General features: G+C 32.5%; 1 protein-coding gene across 9 annotated transcripts in view; it reads left to right on the forward strand.

Annotated features, from left to right (window-relative positions):
• HERC1 (HECT and RLD domain containing E3 ubiquitin protein ligase family member 1) overlaps positions 1-23,419 on the forward strand; it is a 189,782-nt gene that overhangs the window by 137,469 nt on the left and 28,894 nt on the right. For 7 of the 9 annotated variants that reach the window (XM_023497786.2, XM_031955414.1, XM_031955417.1 and 4 more), the window contains exons 45-60: positions 1,346-1,614; positions 3,485-3,537; positions 5,265-5,465; positions 6,528-6,702; positions 7,201-7,471; positions 7,662-7,875; positions 8,688-8,947; positions 9,822-9,949; positions 11,444-11,571; positions 13,047-13,244; positions 14,650-14,780; positions 15,167-15,366; positions 15,914-16,028; positions 17,345-17,491; positions 17,922-18,023; positions 19,493-19,666. In XM_023497786.2, coding sequence (XP_023353554.1) covers positions 1,346-1,614; positions 3,485-3,537; positions 5,265-5,465; positions 6,528-6,702; positions 7,201-7,471; positions 7,662-7,875; positions 8,688-8,947; positions 9,822-9,949; positions 11,444-11,571; positions 13,047-13,244; positions 14,650-14,780; positions 15,167-15,366; positions 15,914-16,028; positions 17,345-17,491; positions 17,922-18,023; positions 19,493-19,666 — 2,766 coding nt within the window. The remainder of the gene's footprint in view (positions 1-1,345; positions 1,615-3,484; positions 3,538-5,264; positions 5,466-6,527; positions 6,703-7,200; positions 7,472-7,661; positions 7,876-8,687; positions 8,948-9,821; positions 9,950-11,443; positions 11,572-13,046; positions 13,245-14,649; positions 14,781-15,166; positions 15,367-15,913; positions 16,029-17,344; positions 17,492-17,921; positions 18,024-19,492; positions 19,667-23,419) is intronic. The other 2 variants (XM_031955415.1, XM_031955421.1) reach the window with 2 other exon arrangements.

A 23,419-nucleotide genomic window follows, 5' to 3' on the forward strand; every position in this document is an offset into this window, starting at 1 on the left:
TAAAGGTTTATCTTTTTTTTTAATAAAATTCTTAGTTTTATTAATTAGTTCAATAGCTTTCTTAGTTTCAATTTCATTAATCTCTCCTTTGTGTTTCAGAATTTCTCATTTATTATTTAAGTGGAGGGGGGTTAATTTGTGCTAAGTTTTTTAGTTGTGTGCCCATTCATTGATGATCTCTTTCTCTATTTTATTCTGCTGTAAGAACTGCTTTGGCTGTATCCCATAGGTTTTGGTATGTTGTTTTGTTGTAGTTATTCTCTTGGGTGAAATTATTGTTTTCTGCAATTTGTTGTTTCCTGGGCTGGGAATTTGCCTTCTGACTGCCCGTCTGGTCTGCTCCATTACTGAGCCAGAACGTAGGGTCTCAGTTGTTGATCCACTGCTATTAAGACCCTCTCACTGACTTTCTCGGACACCTCTTTCACCCCAGTTTTTCCAATCTCTCTTGAGCTAGAGAGTGGTTTCATTCCATTAGACTCTATTCAGAGGTTTGGTTTTATGTGGTTTTCAAGGGAAACTAGAAGAGCTTGAGCACCTTCCTGACTTCAATCTGCCATCATTGGGTCTATCCCTGGAACTCTCTTAACTTTTCTTTCTTAAATGTGACTTTGCATGAATTCTTTGGCTGCCATGTCACATTTTGATTGGTTCAAGTTGTAGTTCAGTAAAATCTCCAGAAATTTTTTTAGAAAAACTTCTGCCCATCCATGCTTCTGCCATGCTGTACTTGTGAAATTGATTTTTGAAATTTAAATGTAAGACTTCTAAGTAGATACTTGCTAATTTTCAGCTTATTCGATTGAGCCTCCATCCTGTTATCTATCACAATCTGACTCAGTGCTTAAATCTTCATTTCTTTTGTTAAATATCTCTTAGCTTAGGGTCATCTGCAAATTGCATAGTGTACACTTTTGCATTTATGAAAGTCAATTCATTGTACTGACTACCTATTAAAATAGATATCAGTAGCTTAGATTTAGAGCTGATTTTGTTCAGCCTTATGATTTTAGAATTTAAGAAAATGAGATCCAGAGAAATAAATGTCTCTTGTCTAAGACCATGTGATTCAGAGATCCAGGATTTGAATCTAGGTCCCTTGGTTTCAGATCTGGTTTTTGTTCTACTATATTATATTGCAATGTGCATTTTTCTTTTCCTTGCTTTGTTGATTACTAACTAGGCTGATTGATCTCTTTTGAGTGATAATGAATTTTTAAGCTGTGTACTGGATAGTTTGTTAAAATTATGTACTTTTAATATACTACATTTTATGTTATAATTATAGCATCAACTATCACAGCACAAAATAGAAATAATTTAGTTTCAAAATAATTTTACACAGCATGTTTGCGAGTCTGAAGACAGAGAAGAAGTTGTGGTATGTGAGTTGTGTGAATCCAGTGTTGTCAGCTTCAATCAACATATGAAAAGAAACCATCCTGGTTGTGGCCGCAGTGCTAACAGGCAGGGGTATCGGAGTAATGGTTCTTATGTGGATGGATGGTTTGGTGGTGAATGTGGAAGTGGAAATCCATATTACCTCTTGTGTGGCAGCTGCAGAGAGAAATATTTGGCTCTGAAGACTAAATCTAAAACATCAACTTCTGAAAGGTATGAATTTTTTTTCTCTCAAATATATCTGGAAGTCTTTTTGTTATTGTTTGCTTGCATTTTTATTTTCCTTAGGTTTTTTTCTCTAGATCCAATTTTTCTTGTGCAGCAAGATAGCTGTATAAATATGTATACATATATTGGATTTAACATATACTTTGACATATTTAACATATATTGGACTACCTGCCATCTAGGGAAGGGGGTGAGGGGAAGGAAGGGTAAAAGGTTTTGCAAGGGTCAATGTTGAAAAATTACTCATGCATATGTTTTGTAAATTAAAAGGTATAATGAAAAAAAATTAAAAGCGTGTGTGACACACACATATAGAAAAGACCAATTCCAATGACCTTGTGATGAAGAGAGCCAACTACACACAGAGAGGGTTGTGGGAACTGAGTGTGGATCATACCATAGCATTTTCACTCAGTCTTTTTACTGATGTTTGCTTGCATTTTATTTTCTTTTTCAATTTTTTTTTCATTTTTGATTTGATTTTTCTTATGCAGAAAGATAATTGTATAAATATGTATGCATTTATTAGATTTAAAATATATTTTACCATATTTAACATATATTGAATTGCTTGCCATCTAAGGGAGGGAGTGAGGGGAAGGGGGGGGGAATTGGAACATAAGGTTATGCAAGGGTTAATGTCGAAAAATTATCCATGCATATGTTTTGAAAATAAAAAGCTTAAATTAAAAAAAAAAAAAGGAAAAAAAACCCATATATCAGGAAAAATAGCAAGGATATTCTTTGTATACTTCTACTAGGTCCTTGAAGAGAAAGCATGTTTTCCCTATCTTTTTTTTTTTTTTTTTTTTTTTAATTTCTGATAGTTTATCACATTGGTGATTAAGTTTACCCTTTTTATTTTTGATGCTGGTGATTTGATTTTTTTCTTTTTTCTAATCAAATTAACTAAAGGTTTATCTTTTTTTTTAATAAAATTCTTAGTTTTATTAATTAGTTCAATAGCTTTCTTAGTTTCAATTTCATTAATCTCTCCTTTGTGTTTCAGAATTTCTCATTTATTATTTAAGTGGAGGGGGGTTAATTTGTGCTAAGTTTTTTAGTTGTGTGCCCATTCATTGATGATCTCTTTCTCTATTTTATTCTGCTGTAAGAACTGCTTTGGCTGTATCCCATAGGTTTTGGTATGTTGTTTTGTTGTAGTTATTCTCTTGGGTGAAATTATTGTTTTTATTTGCTATTTACTATTGCTAAATTTTGCTAAATTACTATTGTTTTTAGCAAATATCGTTTTTCTGGTTTTATTTTGCATCAGTTTATGTAGTTTTTTCCAATGCTTCTCTGTATTTTGTTCTTCTCTGTCTCTATTTTTCTCTGTCATATTTTTCCTACAGCATTATAATATTCCATTATTTTTATGTACTATAATTTATTTAGCTTCTTCTTATTGGCATCTACTTTTTATTTTCCTAGATTTTTACTAATCACAAAAAATGCTGCAAATATTTTGATGTGAATAACCTTTATTTTTGTCAATGATCCCTTTGGAGTAATTTTGTAATGCATTATTAGTTTGTTTCCACTGTCTCTACAACATTGACTATTCTTATCTTTTGTTATCTTTGCCTTTTTGCTGAGTGTGAGCTGAAATCCCAAGGTACACAGAAGCCTTTATAAAATTTTTTTGGTGAATTTAGTTTTGTATTCACATATATGCTTACTTACTCTAAAAGTTTTGATTTTTTTTATTATATTGGAAACAGAGGGTGAAATTAATTTTCCTATTTTGAAGAGTTTTAAATCATTCCTTAAAATAGTTTAGTGATTTAACTTGCATTTCTGATTATAAGTTGTGGTTTTAAAAAAAATAAAATATTTTTTATTTTTGGTACAGGTACAAGGGACAGGCTCCAGATTTAATTGGCAAGCAGGACAGCGTTTATGAAGGTAGTTGTTTGGAGAGGTCTCCATTTCATTAGCAATTCATAGTTTATAGTATAAAACATTGAAAACTTTTCTTGAGTTATTAAGATTTCCATTTTTAAATCTGCATTTATATTTAAAATTTACCTAACAAATTAAAATGTAGTGTATTGGGGAGAAACCTATTGAAATGAAAGATGAATCTCAATTCTGTTAAATTATCATTGTTACTGATTTTTGTCCAAGTGAAGAGCACTTATCAAGTACTTGAAATGAGTTATTTCTTTGCTAACTTTGTGTGTGTGTGTGTGTGTGTGTGTGTGTGAAATATTTGAAATATATATGTATGTGTATATCTGTAAGTATATATACCATGTTTGTATTGTAGCCGTTGTAATAAATGTGAAACATGGAGTTTCTCATAGGTATTTAGTACAAAAGTGAAATAGAATAATTTTTATCATTATATGAATAATTTTTGAAAGGTAGTGCAGTAGATGGAGTGATGGACCTGGAATCAGGAAGACAGGCCTTTCTGAGTAGAGTAGAAATCACAGAATTTATATATTAAATCATATATACATTTTATTTGTGAGAGAACCTCCAAATCTTTATTCAGAACTTATTTTAGTTAACTTAGTCTTAGTTCTACATCAGGTTATCTGATTTCATAGCCCATTTAGATTATAGAAAATGACTAGCCTATTGCTTTTGAAGATGGACATCAGAGAAAGTTATGTTTTATAGATTAATAAGAAAGAGACAGAAAAAAGTAAAAGCATAAACTCAAACAGAAGTTTGTGTATGTTTAATAAAGGGATATCTATTTTTAAAATACCAAGAATACCTGAAGGTGTTGTAATGTAGCACAATGATTATAGTGACTTGTCATAGGATTTAGATTTAGTCATTATCTCTTCTAATATTTTCCTATTGTAGAAGAGGCACCTGAAGCCCTTGAAGAGGAAGTGACAAGAAGTCACAGCAGTCTTAGTCTGTCCATATCCAATACCAGACAGTATTTGTTCATTATGCTAGAGGGGTGAGAGGGGAGATGGTCATGAAGAGTAGGTTAAATTTCTGTATGGGTGTGTAAAATATTTTAAATATATGTATGTGTATGTATATATATATGTATGTGTATATATATAGTTTGTGATGTATTGTAGCTATTGTAATCAATGTGAAACATATCTATTATTTATTTGTTTTTTTCTAACAAGTCAGAGGCCCATTAGTAAATCTACCTTAGTTAGCAACATTTTAGTTTCCAGAAGTCATTTTATAAAGTTAAAATAGCTTTGTAAATCCAGTGCAAGGCATTTCATTTCTTGCTAAAAATTTGAAGAAAGAAACAGTTATTTGGAAAGTTTACTTTAGTGGAACAACATGTTCCTCACTAGTACCAGGTCCTCACAAAGTACCAGGCTATTTGTGCCCCATATCAATAATTCTTCTATTTAAAAAAAAAATATTAGCTCCTGATTGTGTGATTTCTTTGTCATATTGGTTTAATTATCTTTGTGTTCGTGTAATTAATCTCATTACATTTTCCCTTGCCTTCAAAGTAATTATTATTAAGATTATATCACCATGCAATAAATAGCTTCATTCTTGTTCATTTTGGTAGCATTTCTTTTAGTGAATAGAGTTTTGAAAATCTGGATCTGTCAACTATTACATCACATTAACTACGTGCCAACATGTTTCATGTACATCCTCCCATCATTTATTATTCACTTAAATTACAGAAGACTGGGACATGTTGGATGTTGATGAGGATGACAAACTTACTGGTGAAGAAGAATTTGAATTGCTTGCTGGACCATTAGGTTTAAATGATCGCCGTATCGTGCCAGAGCCAGTTCAGTTCCCTGATAGTGATCCACTTGGTGCATCTGTGGCAATGGTCACTGCCACCAATAGTATGGAAGAAACTCTAATGCAAATAGGTAAATTTAAATATATAGGCTAAGAGTACTGGTGCTGATAGTTCTTTCTTGGATAAACAAATGCTCAGAGGATTACAATATAATAACAATAATTTTTTTGTTTGTTTTTGCTAAAAAGTCAGTGGCCCAATAGTGAACTTTAGTAACATTTTAATGTACAAAACTTGATTTTTTTTCCCCCTGGGGCAATTGAAGATGGAAACGGAACAATTATTATATTATCTTTCCCATTTCTGATTGGATGTTGGACATACTGGAAATGTGGACAAAAGAAAAATTACTGAAAATAAACATTTAAAAAAAAACAAACTAGAATAAATGCCATTTTATTTTATTTATTTTTGTTGAGGCAGTTGGAGTTAAGTGACTTGTCTAGGGTCACCCAACTAGGAAGTATTAAGTGTCTGAGACCAGATTTGAACTCAGATCCTCCCTGAATTCAGGGCTGGTACTCTCTACTGTGTCACCTAGCTGCCCTGCGTAAATACCATTTAAAAGAAAAACTAGGTATTAGAGAGTCCTTCTAGTTGGTCTTTTTCAGGTTGCATTAGATATCAGTGATTTCAAGAGCTAAGAGCAAAAATGGATTTTGACTAGCATTGGCTTTTTCTTGTGCCTGTTATAAAATGCTTCCTCATCTTTGACTTGTTTCAAGACTCAGTTCAATTGCAACCTCCTAAAAAAAGGTCTTTCTTGACACCTTTGGTTACTAATTTTCTCTCCCCTCAGAAATGTTTGTATAAATTTTTTAAAAAATTATCTGTCTTTGTAATGTTGTTTCTCTTTAATAGCATGTGAGCTCTGTGAGAGTGGGCACTGTTTAATTATGAGCTCTTTATCCTCTACATCTAATAAAGTGCCTAGCATATTTAATAGGTTCTTAAAGGTTTGTCTAATGAATAAATAAATATTACTATTTTTCCCTTGTATAAAAATCTGGCCTGAATTGGTAGATCAAAATGTACTTTAATTATAGCATCTGACTCTAGTATTATAGGGAAAAGCCAAGATATTTCTCTTGCTTGCTGATTCAGAAGTAAATCAGAGTTTTGTATTCTACAGGTTGCCATGGCTCTGTAGAAAAAAGTTCTTCAGGTAGAATCACATTAGGAGAACAAGCTGCTGCTCTAGCAAATCCACATGATCGTGTAATGGCTTTAAGAAGAGTGACTGCAGCAGCTCAAGTCCTTCTTGCACGAACAATGGTCATGAGGGCACTTTCATTGCTTTCTGTCAGGTGAGTGTCAATTTCTGGATCCAGTTATACAATTTAACTTTATCTGTGGATCTTCATTGGAATAGTAGTTTGGTACAGTTTGAGTTCATGGGTATAAATTAAAAGCTTAAAAATTATGGAATATAGCCATACTAGTAATGGATACAACATTTAAATTAATGGTTTACCTGTAAATCCATCTAGTACTATTACAGTTCTTACAGTCAAGGTACATAAATAGACTAGACTCTAAATTTTACTAAAATAGACACATATATGCGCTGTTTTTAATTTAGTGAAATATTTTATTGGGCAAAGATGTCAAACAGGTTCTTTGACTGAATATGTTACTGGTTGAGGCAACTCAAAGATTTAAGTTAATGACAACATGCCAGTGCAGCTTATCTTTTATTGGTACCTATAATGCATGTTATATAGATTTTCAAGTTATTTCTTATAAATCTAACTTCTTTTTCCTCTAAAGTATTTTTCTTTTTCTTTCTTTTTTTTTTTAAACAGTGGTTCCAGTTGTAGTCTTGCTGCTGGCCTTGAGTCCTTGGGTTTAACAGATATCCGAACTCTGGTTCGATTAATGTGCTTAGCTGCAGCAGGGAGAGCTGGGCTCTCTACAAGTCCTTCCTCTATGGCTTCTTCCTCAGAACGTTCTCGAGGAGTTCACAGCAAGAGCAACAAGCCAATATCATGTCTAGCCTATTTAAGCACAGCTGTGGGCTGCCTAGCATCCAATACTCCTAGTGCTGCAAAACTGTTGGTACAGTTGTGTACGCAGGTAGATGGATTTCTTCATCCATGCTAATCTATTTGTTTCTCACCTCCTCTTACTCCCAGTCCCTCCTTCTGCTCTCTTTATCCCTATCCCAGCATTGCTTTTGAAAATCATTACAAATTATCTTTTGTCCTGATCTGCAAAAAAAAAAAAAAAAAAATTTTGAAAAATGTTGTCTTGATTGTCTCCTTAGAACTTGATTTCTGCTGCAACAGGTGTTAATTTAACTACAGTTGATGATCCAATTCAGCTCAAGTTTCTGCCCAGCTTTCTCCGAGGAATTGCTGAAGAAAACAAGCTTGTGACTTCTCCTAACTTTGTAGTAACTCAAGCCCTTGTGGCTTTATTGGCAGACAAAGGAGCTAAATTGAGGCCTAACTATGATAAAGCAGAAATTGAAAAGAAAGGTAGATTTTATATATTGTTCAATCATCCTAATTTATCATAAAATATGTAATTTTTTTCTACATGTTTTGTCCTATTTCATTGTATTTGTATTTTTGTATAGTTTATCTGTATTTTTGCATATTTTATATTATATAACTTAGGAATCTGGAAGGGGGAAGATAGGAAGGTGCATAAAACAAATACTTTAGTATATATATTTATATTGTACAATTAAAATTAGAAGATAAAGCTATTCTTTTAAATTGTCTTAATTTATTGCTAAAGGTAATTTGAGGTCTACAATATTTTTCCACATTATTGTATTTAGAAAAGTAAAGCATTTTCCTCTTGATATTTAATTGGCATAATGTAAAACTTGGAAATACTTTAAGAATTCTTTATACCATACATCTTATCTCATTGGTTCTCCTAATCCATTTTCAGGTCTAGGTATTACTAATATTTTTTGAACAAGAAAAATGTGGTCTTACAGCCTGACTTCCTAGTTATTCAGTAATTCAATGGGATAATTTTGGAGCAGCAAAAGCTAAAACCTAGCTTATTATTAGATACTGCTTCCAATCCTACTGTAGGATTTCTGATGACCTCAAACTATACTTTTCTCAGGGTAAAAAATTAAGTATATTTATATGAAAGTGTGGAAATTTAATGATTCCATTTTCCTTATTGTATTTGGTTCAAAGTTATTGTGGATATTTTAGTAAAATTATCTTTTGTAAGAATTTTTTCTGAGAAGATGTGGATTATGCCACTTTTGCTTATTCAGTACTACCAACTCTCATCTGGGCATCATTTCACTGTTTTGTTTAAGCAGGTTTAATTGCCCAATTGTATGCCCATCCTTCCTATGATCCTTCTGCTGTAGGCCCTCTGGAGCTGGCTAATGCATTAGCAGCTTGCTGCCTCTCTTCAAGGTTGTCCTCACAACACAGGCAGTGGGCTGCTCAGCAGCTTGTACGGACACTTGCTGCACATGATCGGGACAACCAAACTAGTCCTCAGACATTGGCTGACATTGGAGGAGATCTGAGGAAATGCTTCTTTATAAAGTTGGAAGCTCATCAGAATAGGGTAAGTATTGTCATGACTCATAAAGCTAGAGCTAGAAAAGACCTTAGAGATATTCTAGTCCACCTTTCTTATTTTGCAAATGAGGAAACTGAGCCTAGAGTGGCTAAGTGACTTGATATACAGTCAATAGTAAATAGGAGATCCTCTTAACTGCAGATTTCATACTATTTTCCTTGTAGTATGCTGACTTTTGTGATTTATTAGTAATAGGGTGGTTTGAGTGTCCCCTATGAGCCTGAAAATGTTTCTAAAATATGTAGCTAATTGCTGATTCATAAAACTCAGTATTTAAATACTGCATAGTCTTTCTATTTAAAAAGTTTGAATTACCTAGATTTCTTAGATAATTGCCGGTGCTTAATTTTGATTGGTCTCTGTAGATGTGGTGATACTGAGATAGAAGAAATGAGCTTTGAGTTGAAGGTCTCCCAAGGAAAATACTCACAAAATAAAAACCTTCCTCTTTCTCCCTAACTTTTGACCTCCTAGAAAATATTGTGAAAAGTGGAAACTGACTGTCCTTCCCTCTTTTAAGATTAATTACAAATGGGTTTTTTAAATCCCTTTCCATTTTGTTTGTTTTATAGAATTTTAAAATAATATTTTTTAGAATTTTAATACGTTTAATGAAGCTTATTAATTTTGAAGCCAACCTTTAAACATTCCTCACAAAAGCAAAATATTCATCAGTGTTTGACAATTGCAATATGGTAACTTATACTACAAATAACCACAGACATGATTTATAGAATATTTAGGAAGAAATGAGAATGTCTGCAGAAGTGGTAAAGTTTTTTGGCAATGCCATGGGACTTCTTCACCCTCTTCCCTTATTTCAAATGAGTTTGGACTCATGTTTTTTCAACTTCTTTAGGTAATGACATGTGTTTGGTGTAATAAAAAAGGACTTCTAGCAACCAGCGGCAATGATGGCACCATAAGGGTTTGGAATGTTACCAAGAAACAATATTCACTACAACAGACTTGTGTATTCAACAGATTGTGAGTTTAAACATAAACATTCAACTTTAAAATACTTATATACATAGAAAAAATTCAATTACTCATGTAAATATTATTTTGCTTCTTTTAATTAAGTAAAAGAGAAAAAACAAGGTGCACTAAAATGTTTTTTGCATGTATTCAGCAAAAACATACTATATGTCTAGTAAGAAATGTCTTTAATTTTCACTAAAGTAATCAAGAAACATACGTTGTTTTAAAAAGATATTGAATTTGAATATATTTGTGGTTAAGCTAAACTTGTCATTCTGGCAAAATGTTCAACTGTTTAATGCATCATACTTGAAATATTTCATTGGTTCACAATTCTTCATTGACATTTTAAGATTTGCAACTATTTTAATTCTGTTCTTTAGTTTCTATATATACACATACGTACATACATATATACAGAGTGGGGGACCAGACCTGTGATTTCATTAATATAGAGAACTCCCAGTGAAGAGACTTCTTTTTATCAGTTCTGATCCTGAAAGCACACGGGATTTCTGTATGAGTTTGATACCTCTAGGCTAGGGGATAAAAAGATGAGGAATTTGTTTTTGGTTACCTGGTCAGTGAGTGTCGGAGATGGAATTTGAGCCTATTTTTTCCCAACTCCAGGGACCAATCCCTGTCTGCTGTTTCTCATGTAGTCAGTGATTTACAAAGTCAAAGTAAATGGGTTATTCTGTATCTATCTTTAACAGTTGGCAGAAATAGAAAGTGATGGGATTGTGAGTTCCTGAGGGGAGTTAGTAAATGGGACATAAGAACTCTGGATCTCATGTACAAAGTCTTTCAAAAATTAGTACACTATTGTTTAGTGAATTGTTTTCCTTATGTAAAAGGATATTGAATATTATGGCAGGAGAGGGAAAGGATAATCTAAATTTAGGATTTCATCAGTGTAAATAATCCCTTCACAGATGAAAATCAGACGTTTAATGTAGCATCCTAAAGAGACATAATGTTGCTTAAGAAGTTAAGGGTTTTATTCATAAATCCCCAACTAGTATGGGTCAGAAGAACTGACCTTCAGGCTATAGAATGCTATCCATTAAACCAAAATTCTTAATCTGGTTGTGTCATAGCCTATTTTGGTGTAAGTGAAATCCTAAGAAAACTCCTTCCCAGAATATTTTTAAGTGTATAAAGTAAAATAGATTGGATTGCAAAGAAAACCAATTATATTAAAAGACACTTATTAAATTTTTTTTTAATGTCCATAGATCCCATATTGAGAACCTTATACTAAGCAGAGCTTTCTTTTGAATGGTAGTATTACTGTTTGTTTAGACTTAAAAATTTCTTACTTGTTAGATATACAAGAGTGTAAAACTCAGATAAACTTTCTGTCCTTGTAACTTATGCCTTCATGATTAAATAGACATAAATATATATGTTTGAGGGGGTTAAAATTATTTTTATTAGGAATGGGATTAAAGAATAGATAACACCACAGACATGTACATATTGCCTCTTATGTTCTAGGGAAAGTGAATCAGAGGAAAGCCTGGGATCACCTAGTGATCCAAGCTTCTCACCTGTCTCTTGGAGTATCAGTGGCAAATATCTAGCTGGTGCTTTAGAAAAGATGGTGAATATTTGGCAAGTTAATGGTAAGTTGTATATATAATTTTTTTTTTTGACACAGATGCTTTTTCTATAGAAATAGAATTCTTTAAATCCCAATAGACTGTGAATGTGGAGCTGTTACACAATTTAAATATTAAAGCCAATTTATGTATACCTTTCATTTCTCTTTGTTAGTCCAAATATTGATGCCCTTTAAAAGCAAGTAAACACGCAGAAAAAGTAAAAATTTATATCTTAAGGTAAAAGCTCTTGAATAGCCTATATATATTCAGGTATCTACAAATAAAATAAATCATTTTACACAATTGCCAGCCTGATAGTTCTGATTAATCAAGTAATTCACATCAAACTGAGAATTCTGTTTATCTTTGTTGCAGGTTGAGTTTAAGAGAGAATAAAGAGAATTTGTTTATAATTGCCACATAATTTAATAAGTGCTTTATAAATATTTGTTAAATTGAACCTACCTCAATGTAGATGAGATTAGTCAGTTTTGCATCTTTTGTGGCAGGTGACCCCTAATCTGTAAAGTCTTGATTTCTCCCAGTTGCTGGTATGCTCAAATTATCTTACATTGTGACTTAAAAATTTCCTTAAATTCGCACATGCCTTACATGTGCCTCCACATATCTGTGGAAGGGATCTATCCTCAGTAGATTATAAGCGAGAAATTATTTTATTTTTGTCTTTGTATTACTAGAGCATAGCACCATTTCTGGGACGTCATTGGCATTTAACAGTCTGTTAGTTTGCATTGAAGTTCTCTTTAGTATAGACATTAGTATAGAAAACTCAATATTTTGTGTTATATTTATTATTGTCCGCTAAAGCCCTCTGGTGCCTTTCTTCTTGGTATCATGGTGAACTTCAGATCCAGAAGGATCTGGTTATCCCAACAGGTGCATAACTCTGGTGGTTTCTACCAAACTCAGAAGCCTTTAAGTAGAAACTCAGTAACAGTCTATTGTCCCAAACCAGCCTAGCTAGGTTTGCAAAAGTTTATTCCCCATCAGAAGGCTAGACACTAAGTGATAAATTCTTCTGTCACAATGATGTTTCAAATTATTTATGAAGTGATAGAAAGGGTTATGATTTCTGTTAGTAAAGGAAGTATCCATACCAACCAACTCACAGATTTATTAAATATCAAAGTGTATTTCTTCGTAACAGGAGGAAAAAATATCTTACATAGAGATAAATACAGATGTGTGTGCATTTGTATACATATTTACAGATATACTCTGTTCTTTCTGAAAGCATCATTTTCATCATGTTAGTATTCTCTATTGATTCAAAGAATTTCAAAGTTGGAAAGGGACCCAGTGATCAAAATATGGTGAATATAATTTAAGCCTCTAAAATGTTATGTAACATATAAGAATCATGATAAAATTTATTCTGTAGCATCTGATTGCTTTCAAATTTTAGTGGGCTGTGGTTTGACATTTTAAAATTATTTGAGAAATAAGTAGTACTAGTTAATATTTTTTTCTTTTAGGAGGAAAAGCTTTAATAGATACTCAGCCACATTGGGTATCTGCTCTGGCTTGGCCAGAAGAGTGTCCATCAACTTGGTCATCAGATTCTCCAGAATTATTATTAGTAGGACGTATGGATGGATCTCTTGGATTAATAGAAGTTATGGATGTGTCAACCATGCTTCGAAAGGAGTTGGAGCATTGTTATCGAAAGGACGGTAAGAGAGTACTACTGCCTTTAAAATGAATTTTTCTCTAGATCAAGTTGATGTTTCATTTGAATTGGTTACTACTTAAAAACAAATTTTTATCAAAAAGAGGGAGAATAGTAATATAAGATAAATGTTAATGATATTTCATATGAATGACTTTAGAATTGAAATAGAGTCCAGGACTCATCTATCTGAAGGTTGTGCATATCCAGAAAAGTAGCCAGAGGTATAGAGTCAAGGGCATTCTCTGCTTTCCCTTTAGAATTCATTATTTGCAAACAAGTAATAGCTCACATTTGTATAGTGCTTTGTGTTTTATTAATCACTTTTTTCCCCAACAACCTTTTGAGGTGGCTAGTATCAGTATTCTTAGTTCCTGTTTTGAAGATTAGGAAGCTGACAACTGAGGGAGACTATGAATAGCCAGAATTTTGGATCCAAAATCCTGACTTCCATTCCAGGGCTTTATTGACCCTTCAAAAGGGATAGTGGGAAGCTGGTCATTTCTACTACTTTATGGGAAATTCCATTACCCACCAACTGGTCACGAGGTATTAGAGGTTTATATAAAACCATTTGCTCTTAGATAGCTTTTATTTTAAGATTATCTAATAGACATGTGATGACCAAATGCATCAAGTACAGTATTTTAGGCAAATAGAAAACAGATAAAACTATAAAAATATTGTGTGTTTTATTTATGACTTGGGTTACTTCTTGTCATTTTTTTCAAATGTGAGGATCTCTTTTTTAATAAGAAATATTTGGGATTCCTTACATAATAGTAATTATATATTCATTTGGTTGAATGAAAAAATACATAATCAATCAGTTACTATCCAGCAGGACTTTTGAAAAGGTAGTATTTAATCAGTAACAACAGGAGCTTCACATATTTAGTTTACAGAAATAGGCTTGCTTATTATATCAAACTGAATATTTCTTTGGTGCTAAATAAGAATTAGCATCAGAGTGTTTGGGACACAGGTGGATTTGTGGACCCCTTGCACTAACTTCTTGGTGTCCTCTGCTAGATACTATTGACTTAAACTATTTGGTTCTCCTTTTGGAATATAACAGGGATGAAAGAGCAGGATAGAGGGAGAGCAAAAGTAGAAGATACTTGTTAGGATTGTCCCTGTTTTCTAGAAAAATCCAAAATAGAATGAAATCCCCGAATGTGATTATTTTTATTACTTATGAATAGTACTTTAAAAGTAACAGGATTGAATGTGAGGGAAAAAAGGGAAGTAGCTTAATTCTCATCTTTGATCACCATTTAGTCTAAATGCTTTCAGGAGACTGGAGAAATTACCTGTATTATTCATTCAGTGATTTAAGTAATTGTTTGTATTATTCGTTTCTATTAAATTATGATCAATTAATCTACTTTATTTGTTCTATTTTCTAGTATCTGTTACCTGCATTGCCTGGTTCAGTGAAGATAGACCTTTTGCAGTGGGATATTTTGATGGTAAAGTGTTGTTAGGAATGAAGGAACCATTTGAAAAAGGAGGAATTATTCTGGTTGATGCACACAAGGTATAAACATTGTTTCCAGATCACTAGCTCTTATTTTGAGACTAAAGTGATGATATCTTAAATTTTTTTATGTGCATTTTGTTTGGATAGACAGACATTTTAAAATAGTATATAGTTCTTCAAAATCTCCAAGCCATTAATTTAAATTTAATGATTTTGTAGAATCTGAGCAGACAGGTGACAACACTTATTAATATGGTATTGATTTCGAAGTAATTAAGCAACAAACGTAAAACTTATCTTCATTTAAAAGCAAGACTGACTGATTATATACTCTTTCTATTTTGAATGCAAAAACTTGTGAAATATAAATCAGTTTTATGATTAAAAGGCACCATGAAAAGAGATGTTTTCTTAAATTTCCTTTTTTTCTTTCTATTTTTAAGGACACTCTTGTTTCTATGAAGTGGGATCCAACTGGTCATGTCCTTATGACATGTGCCAAAGAAGAAAATGTGAAACTTTGGGGACCTATGGCAGGTTGTTGGAGATGTTTACACTCACTTTCACATTCGTCTATCGTGAATGGCATTGCTTGGTGCAATCTTCCAGGGAAAGGACCCAAGTTACAATTATTGATTGCAACGTATGTTAACATTCTCTTTGAATTTTTTTTAAATCCATTTAATGAAATGTCTGTGTAGCATGGAAACAATAAAGTGCTTAAGTCTATTGTAGAGAAGTGAAGAAGTACTTACTAAAATATGGAATATATACTACATAGAAATTGTGATATAATAGTGGATATAGAGTCATCCTTGGAATTAGATCTGATTCAAGTGATATATTTCTAATGCATTTGGCTGGGGAACCTTGAAATGAATCCCATAACTTCTCAGTATTCCAGACAGCTTTCTAATATAAGTTGTAGAATAGCTACCATTCTGCATTACTAGAAGTTCCTTATATCAATGAAATCACAGGACCAGAGTTCCCAGATACTTGACCCCCAAAATGCACATACCAAAATACATAATACACATGTATGCTATATACAGATAATATATTACACATACCATGTGAAGATATTGAAAAAAAATGTTGTTGGTTTTATATCATAAATAGTATGGTTATTGAATATCCACTTATACATTGATATATATTGTTTTTGTGTGATCTATCTTTTCTTTTAGTGGTTGTCAGAATGGGTTAGTGTGTGTGTGGCGTGTTTCCCAAGATGCACTGAATATATTACAGTCTAGCTTATCTAGTTCTGAAGAATGGTGGGAACAAGAATCAAATGGCAAGGTAAATATTCAGTGTGTTGCAGGACTTGTTGAAAAGGGTTTAGGTTATTTTGAACCTTACTAAGCATATGCCAAAAATAAAAGACAGTTTAGAAGATTTTAAATGGTCATTGGAACGTTTGACCTTAATGAACTATGGTTGAATTTATTTGCTCTAAATTGATGTATTTCCTTATAAAAATCATTCTACATTTTGGGGGAGGGAGGGTTTGATGGAGTTATATATTGTGCTGTACCTAGTGATTTTTAAGTAAATATTTGTTGGTCATGATTGGTTCTGCTTATGTTGACAAAGTTGGCCTTTTTAGGATGGCATTAAACAATTTTATACTATTATTTGAAGGATGCTGGGAAAGTGGTATGTACCTTCCATGTTCCTCCTCCCTATCTTCCCTTCTCCTCCATTCTCATCCCCTCCCACCACCACCATTTCTGAAATTCTGTTTTTAGTCATTTAGTTCTTATATTGACCTCAACTTCTGATCTAAGGTACAGATCCATCTGAAATGCATAATAAATTGAATCTCTGATATTTGCATGTGAATGAATTCAGCACAGACTTTCCTTCCTGAACACAAGAGAAAGAATAGGCTGGTGGAGAATGACCAACCATTCAAAAGGAAGTTACCTCCCAAAGTGGGAAATAGCTAAGCACAAATATGGCCAGCTTCACAGTTTTACCCAGTATCTACTCTTGCTAATTAACGTATCAAATTATATTGAAATTGAATCATAGGATCATAAAATATGGCTCTGAAAAAACCACCAGCCTTTATTTAGTTCAGTATGTTAATTTCTTAAAGAAAATTGAAACCAGAGAATTATACTACCCCGTGTCAAATAGTGACAGAGCCAGGGCCGCTATCTACATCTCCTGATTTTCCAGGACTTTCTGAATGTACACTTACGTTTTAAAAAGACTGAAACAATTTTGAAAACTTATTTAATGCAAATTTATTTCATTTTTGTGTACTAGTTAGTGCACAGAACAATGTAACAATGTTTGAACAAAGTAGAACAATGTAATAGTATAACAGTGTTTGGACAAAGTAGAATAATATAATAGTTCTGGCAATTCAAAGAAAATAAAACTGGATAAGCAATTTGTGTTTTAAAAGACCTAAGTCCAATTTCAGTTAAGGGGAAGTTACACTTTAATAATTTACATAATTATCCTAAAAAAGAAATCTTAATTGTCATTTTGTTTTCAGTTCTTTATTAATATACAAATAAGAAAATAATTTTAGTCATTATACTCTTAGGATTTGTGAACCCTGTTTTTATTTCAAGATCTATAACTGTGAAAATGAATTGCAGGATAACTACAGAAAATCGGCAGGTGCCAAGTGTGTGTATCAGTTGAAAGGGCACATTACTCCTGTTCGTACAGTTGCCTTCAGTTCTGATGGTTTAGCTTTGGTATCTGGTGGACTTGGTGGACTTATGAACATTTGGTCTTTAAGGGTAAGGGCATAAACTTTATTAAAAAATTGAATTTTTACATTTGCTTAAACAATTATATTTAAATAAATCCAGGCAATCTCAAAAGTATTTTACATGATAATATATCTTATTTTGAAGATACAATTTCTTTTCAGAATCTTCTGTCCTTTATTATTACAGTAGGTCAGAAATACTTTGAAGACTAACTTAGGTGATATGAATTAGGGAAAGGCACACAGTGAACAAAGATACATGTATAAATATATAATATATATACATATGTATGTATATATATATATGACATATATAAATATATTTTATACACACACACACACACACATATATATATATATTTATTTGAAGGTTTAGTTATTTAGAATATTGTTTGGAACTAGACATGGGCATTTTAAATTATCAATAAGAATTAAAAGATAAATTTACTTCATTTCAGGATGGTTCAATATTGCAAACAGTTGTGATAGGATCTGGAGCAATTCAGACCACAGTGTGGATTCCTGATGTTGGGGTTGCTGCTTGTTCTAACAGATCAAAGGTAACCTTATAGTTGTAAGAAAATCAAAGCCTGTAGAGGTGAAGGGACCTCAAGGGTTATCTAGGCAAGTCCTTCAGTTTACATCTGAGGGAAACCTTAGAAAGATCAAATGATTTGCTTCAAGTCAAACAGCTAGATTGAAGTAGAGAGAAAACCAGAGTTGAAGGTTTTTGACTATCATTTCTTCCTAGTTTTTTTGTTTCCATATTGTTATCAAGTTATTTTCATGCAAATTAAGATGTGCCTATTGACTTCCTATTTTGCATTTTAAGATTGTAACAAACTAGGTCAGATTACTTATCCTAAAAATAAGTACCTTTCAAAATTATGTTTTAGTTTGCAAATTTAATACTAATGAAGTTAACTTCTGTTATAAAATAATTCTATGATAGTTACTACATATGTTGTTGTTTTTACATATATTGTTGTTTTGAAGCTGGTTAAAACATTTTTTTGAGTGCGTACATTCCAGTAAGAATTACATTTAATATAGCCACTCCAGGAGATATAAAAAGTAATTGGAGAAAAGTGAAGAGCAAAAATTGGAGCTGTATTTACTTTTAATTCTGCCTGCTTCTAGAAGTAGAAGGAGGAAATATAGCTTCTTGAGTTCTGGTGAACATGTGGTTACTGGATTTTGTGTTTAATAAACCCTAAATAAGCAAATAGCTTTGGTTTGACTAAATTCATTTTAAAAGACATTTTACTCCTTGGAAGGAAAATTATGGCAAATCTGGACAGCATATTAAAAAGTAGAGACATCATCTTTGCAGTAAATGTCCATATAGTCATAGCTATTTTTTTCCTTGTAGTAATATATAGATGTTAATTTTGAACTATAAGGAAAGCTGAGGGCTAAAAAATTAATACTTTGGATTTGGAGTATTGGAAAAGACTTTTGAGAATCTCTTGCAGAGCAAGGAGATCAAATGAGCCAATATTTAGAGAAATTAATTCAGACTACTCATTGAAAATACATGTACTGAAGCTGAAGCTTTTAAATACTTTAGCCACATAATTAGAAAACAGAACTCTTTGGATAAGACCCTGGTATTGGGAAAGATTAAAGGGAAAAGGAAAAAGGGATGACAAAAAATAAGATAAGTAGTGTCATAGAAGCAATGACCATAAGCTTGGGCAGACTTTCGGAGATAACAGAATATAGAAGCAGAATCTAGTGTGTTATGGTTCATAGGGTCATGAAGAACCAGATATGACTAAACAAATGAACAACAAAGAAGAAATATGTAGTTAATATAGCTAAGCCTTAACCTTTCCTTAGTTTATTTCATTCCTAAATATTTAGTATATTGTAAGATTTCATTGAAGTAAAATTGCAGAACAGAAAGTACAATAAAACAAATATATGTTTGAAATTCACTTTATTATTTCATTCTGAAATGACAAAATTAAGTAGATGTGTATTTTTTTCTTCTATGCATCGATTGTGTATATTTTGTTTTAACCAGGATGTTTTGGTTGTAAGTTGCACATCAGAATGGGTAACTGCTAATCATGTTCTAGCAACATGTAGGACTGCCTTGAAGCAACAAGGTGTTTTGGGATTAAACATGGCTCCCTGCATGAGAGCCTTTTTGGAAAGACTACCTATAATGCTTCAGGAGCAATATGCATATGAAAAGGTAAGAAAATATATCTGAATTCAAACCTAAAACCCTCAAAGTGCCTATAACATTATCAGTATAAATTTTTCTCTTCCTACACTCTTACAGCAGCCACCCTAGTTTAAGCCTTTATTAATCTTAATTTAAGATTATTTTAGTAGCCTAACACCAGGTATTTCACTTTAGAGTCTTTCTCTCTTTAATCCATCCTTCATATTTCTCTTAGTAGTATTCTTGCTAAGACACTGGTTTGATTTTGTTCTTTCTCCACTTAAAAATTTACAGTAATTTCCCATTGTCTATCTGTGTGATACCTGTCTTTGTGTCTATTTATTGATCTAATTCTGGCCCTTTGTAGTCTGCCTGCAACTCATCTTCCCAGATTTATTTTGCACAATTCACCTTTTTGTAAGTCAGTACAGCATTTATTTAGCTATATTGACCTTTTTTCTAGTTCATGGTCTCATCTCCCTTTTCTTTGTGAATATCATTTCCAGGACCTGGGACTTTCAGCATAACTTTTTACCTTTGTCCTTTTCATTACAATCCAATACCAGGGCCAGCTTCCATGTGAAGCCTCCCATTGTTTCTCACTTCTTTTTCTCCTTTCAACCTCCAGTTAAAGGTGAAAGTGCTTCTACCCACCTCACCTGGCTCATAGAATTTGTCTAGAATTCTACTTTGTGTTTTTCTCACATCTATATCACTGTTATTTATGTACATATTTTTTCCACAATAAATCATAAACTTCTTAATTCTAGTATAAATATTTGTTGAGCTTTTATTGACTTTTCAATATAAATTTCTATGGCATTATGTAAAAAACATTGGTTGGAACTGAGAAATGTACCTTCTAAGAACAGAATATTCCATGATTTGGTTAATCAAATTGTTATTTACTTCATTCAGCATATGTTTGGATTATTCAGTTCATATAATCGTCCAATTTAACAGTGAAGGAAAATATCCCCACTCTAAGCACATATCAATATGAATCACCTAATACTATTTAGTATTAATTAAACTAAAAGCTGTTTTTTTTAAAAAGGAAAACAGGCAAAATATATAATGTTTTAGCTAAGTTGATTTTTAAAAAGCAAAGCAAATTACTGTTACCATAAATGAAACAGGTAAATTCATAACCAATGAAAAAAATGAAAGCAATTTTAAGGATCTACTTTTTCCAACTATGTACCAGATAAAACTGACAACATTAATGAATATTTTCAAAAAATACTCATTACCCAGATTACTAAAACAGGAAACAAAATATTAAATAAAGCCCTATCTTAGGGGGGAAAAAAATGCACAAACTATGAATGATTTCCTCCCCTCCCCATTCTCCATCCCACAAAAAAACAAAATTTTAGGACTATGTGCATTTACCAGCAAATTCAGCCAAACATTTAAAGAACAGTTGTATTGTAACGATACATTTTTAACATGTATCGGATTACTTGGTTTTGAAGGGAAGGAGAAAAAATTTGGAACACAAAGTTTTATAAGTGTGAATGTTAGATTCTATGCATATATTTTGAAAATAAAAAGCTAAAAATTAAAAATAAAAAAAACCCAATGTGATGTGAGAAATTGTAAAGAGGATAGTCTCAGAGAAACCTAGGAAGGCTTGTGTGAACTGATGCAAAGTGAAGTGAGCAGAACCAGGGGAATGTTTTTTACAATAATATCAATATTAGAAAAATAATCAACTTTGAAAGACTTGGTAATTGTGATTAACACAATAATGAATCACAGTTTTCCAAAAGACTTAATATGAAACATGCTTATACTTCTCCAGACAGAGAACTGATAGATTCAGTGTAGGTTATAGTATGTTTTTTTCATGGTCATTTTCTTTTTATTTGAAAATTATAAATGCAGGAATTTGTTTTGCATGACTGCATATTTGAAATAGAAGTCTTGTTTTTCCATTTGGTGAGGTAAAGAAAGGATGAAGGAGAGATTTTTAAACTGAAATTAAAAAAAAAATTAATGAGAACCCAATTTACAAAACATGATTTTATAGTGAAACCATCATGATTATATGATTTCTTCCAATTGCTTTCAGCAGCATGCTAGTGAATGCAAAGGAAACTGATAGTAAGAGTAACTAGTGTTACCCTTTGACAAGGACTGAATGACAAGAGGGCAAAGAAGGAGCTAAGGTGGGGAGGGAAGTAGAGAGGGTAAAATGTGATCAGTGCTTAACTTAAAGTATTGGAATTTTGAAGGATAGAAAGTGAGGCTAAATCAGAGGTGTTAAGACTGGAAAAATAAGAAGGAATGAAATGATTTGAAGTCATGGTGAGAACAAATAGTAGATTTAGGAGTAAAAGTAAATGGAGAAATGGAAGGATAGGCTGTAGTTGGTGGGAGGAGCTTAATAAGTTCTTGATCATGAAGTTGAACAGTGATAGATGATGGTGAGATAAAGCTTTTGAACTTTCTTATGTTTGAATTAAGAAGACTGAAGGTACATGAAGCCAGAGGTTGAGATCAAGAAGAAAAACTCTGAGCCTAGTATTGAAGTCTTTGGGGTAGGAAAAAGAATTTCCAAAGTAACAGAAATGTAGATCTATAAACAGTGATTGAGATGGATGAAATGCACATTAAAAGGAGAAATTAACAATTAGAACGGCAATTGGTAGTATCTAGAACTGGAAATGAGGAGCAAAGAATATACCGTCTTTTCCTTACCCATTGTATTTACATGAGAAAAGGTATATATAATACTGGAGAGCATTAACAGAGATGATGAATAAAATATAAAGCAGAGTAAATAGGCATGGTTTTTGACAGAATTCACTAGAATGAATTTGCCTTTCCTAAACTCACAAAAACTTCAAGACTGTCTTTGTTTAAGTAGGTTTCTTTCCACAATATCTCTTAAGAAGTGGCTATCCAACCTATCTATGCTTGAAGATCTCTAGCAAGGAGAAATTAACCAACTCTTAGGGCAATGCTTTTAAAGAATTTTTTTCCACTGTTAAAAATCTGTTAATTATTTTTGGTTTGCAGGCCATAAATTTTGCTTTCATAATTTTTATTTATTTTTTAAATGATTCAGGAATGACATGTTGTAGTACCATATTTTCTTCAAAGTCTATAGGATCCTCAGTTGTCGAATTGTTTTCCTTTATTTTACATTATTTATAAATAGGTACTTGAACTTATTTATAGAACGGGAAGCCTTTTCTCCTTATGCTGTTAAAAGTTTTTGCTTTTGGTTTATCTTCTTAGAGTTTTCTTTTTCTAGAGATCTTGATAAATTTGGTCTTCTCTTCACGCTCCCCCCTCCCTTATTTTTCTTTATTGCTCATTTTCTAACTCTCTCCCTTTTGATAGTAGTTTCCCTGGGTACTAGATTTTAGAGGATTTCCTCTCATACTGGACAGTTCAGGTTTAACAACAGAGACCTCTGGCACTGGCATATATTTTTGGGATAAGAACTGACCCCTTTCAATGATGGTTGTTCAGTGGATGCTACTGCTTCCCCAGATAGAGTGTCCTGTTGTTCCCTTTGTTCCCCAGTTCTCTGGCCTACCAATGCAGAGTGCTGCCAGGCTGCCATTGTAATCTGAACAGCTTTCTGTCCTTTGAACTTGGAAATTCTAGTACTGAGTGAAAGAGGACTATGGATTAAGTGTGGGATTGAATTATGTTACATGGACAACCTGTGACCTTTCTTGCTTCCACCTTCCCCCACACCCCTTACAGTGAATTTTGCTATGGCATTGGTACTGATGCCTCAACAGATGTAAGCAGTTTGCA

The sequence above is a fragment of the Sarcophilus harrisii genome, chromosome 2, assembly GCF_902635505.1.
Source record: "Sarcophilus harrisii chromosome 2, mSarHar1.11, whole genome shotgun sequence".
NCBI lineage: Eukaryota > Metazoa > Chordata > Mammalia > Dasyuromorphia > Dasyuridae > Sarcophilus > Sarcophilus harrisii.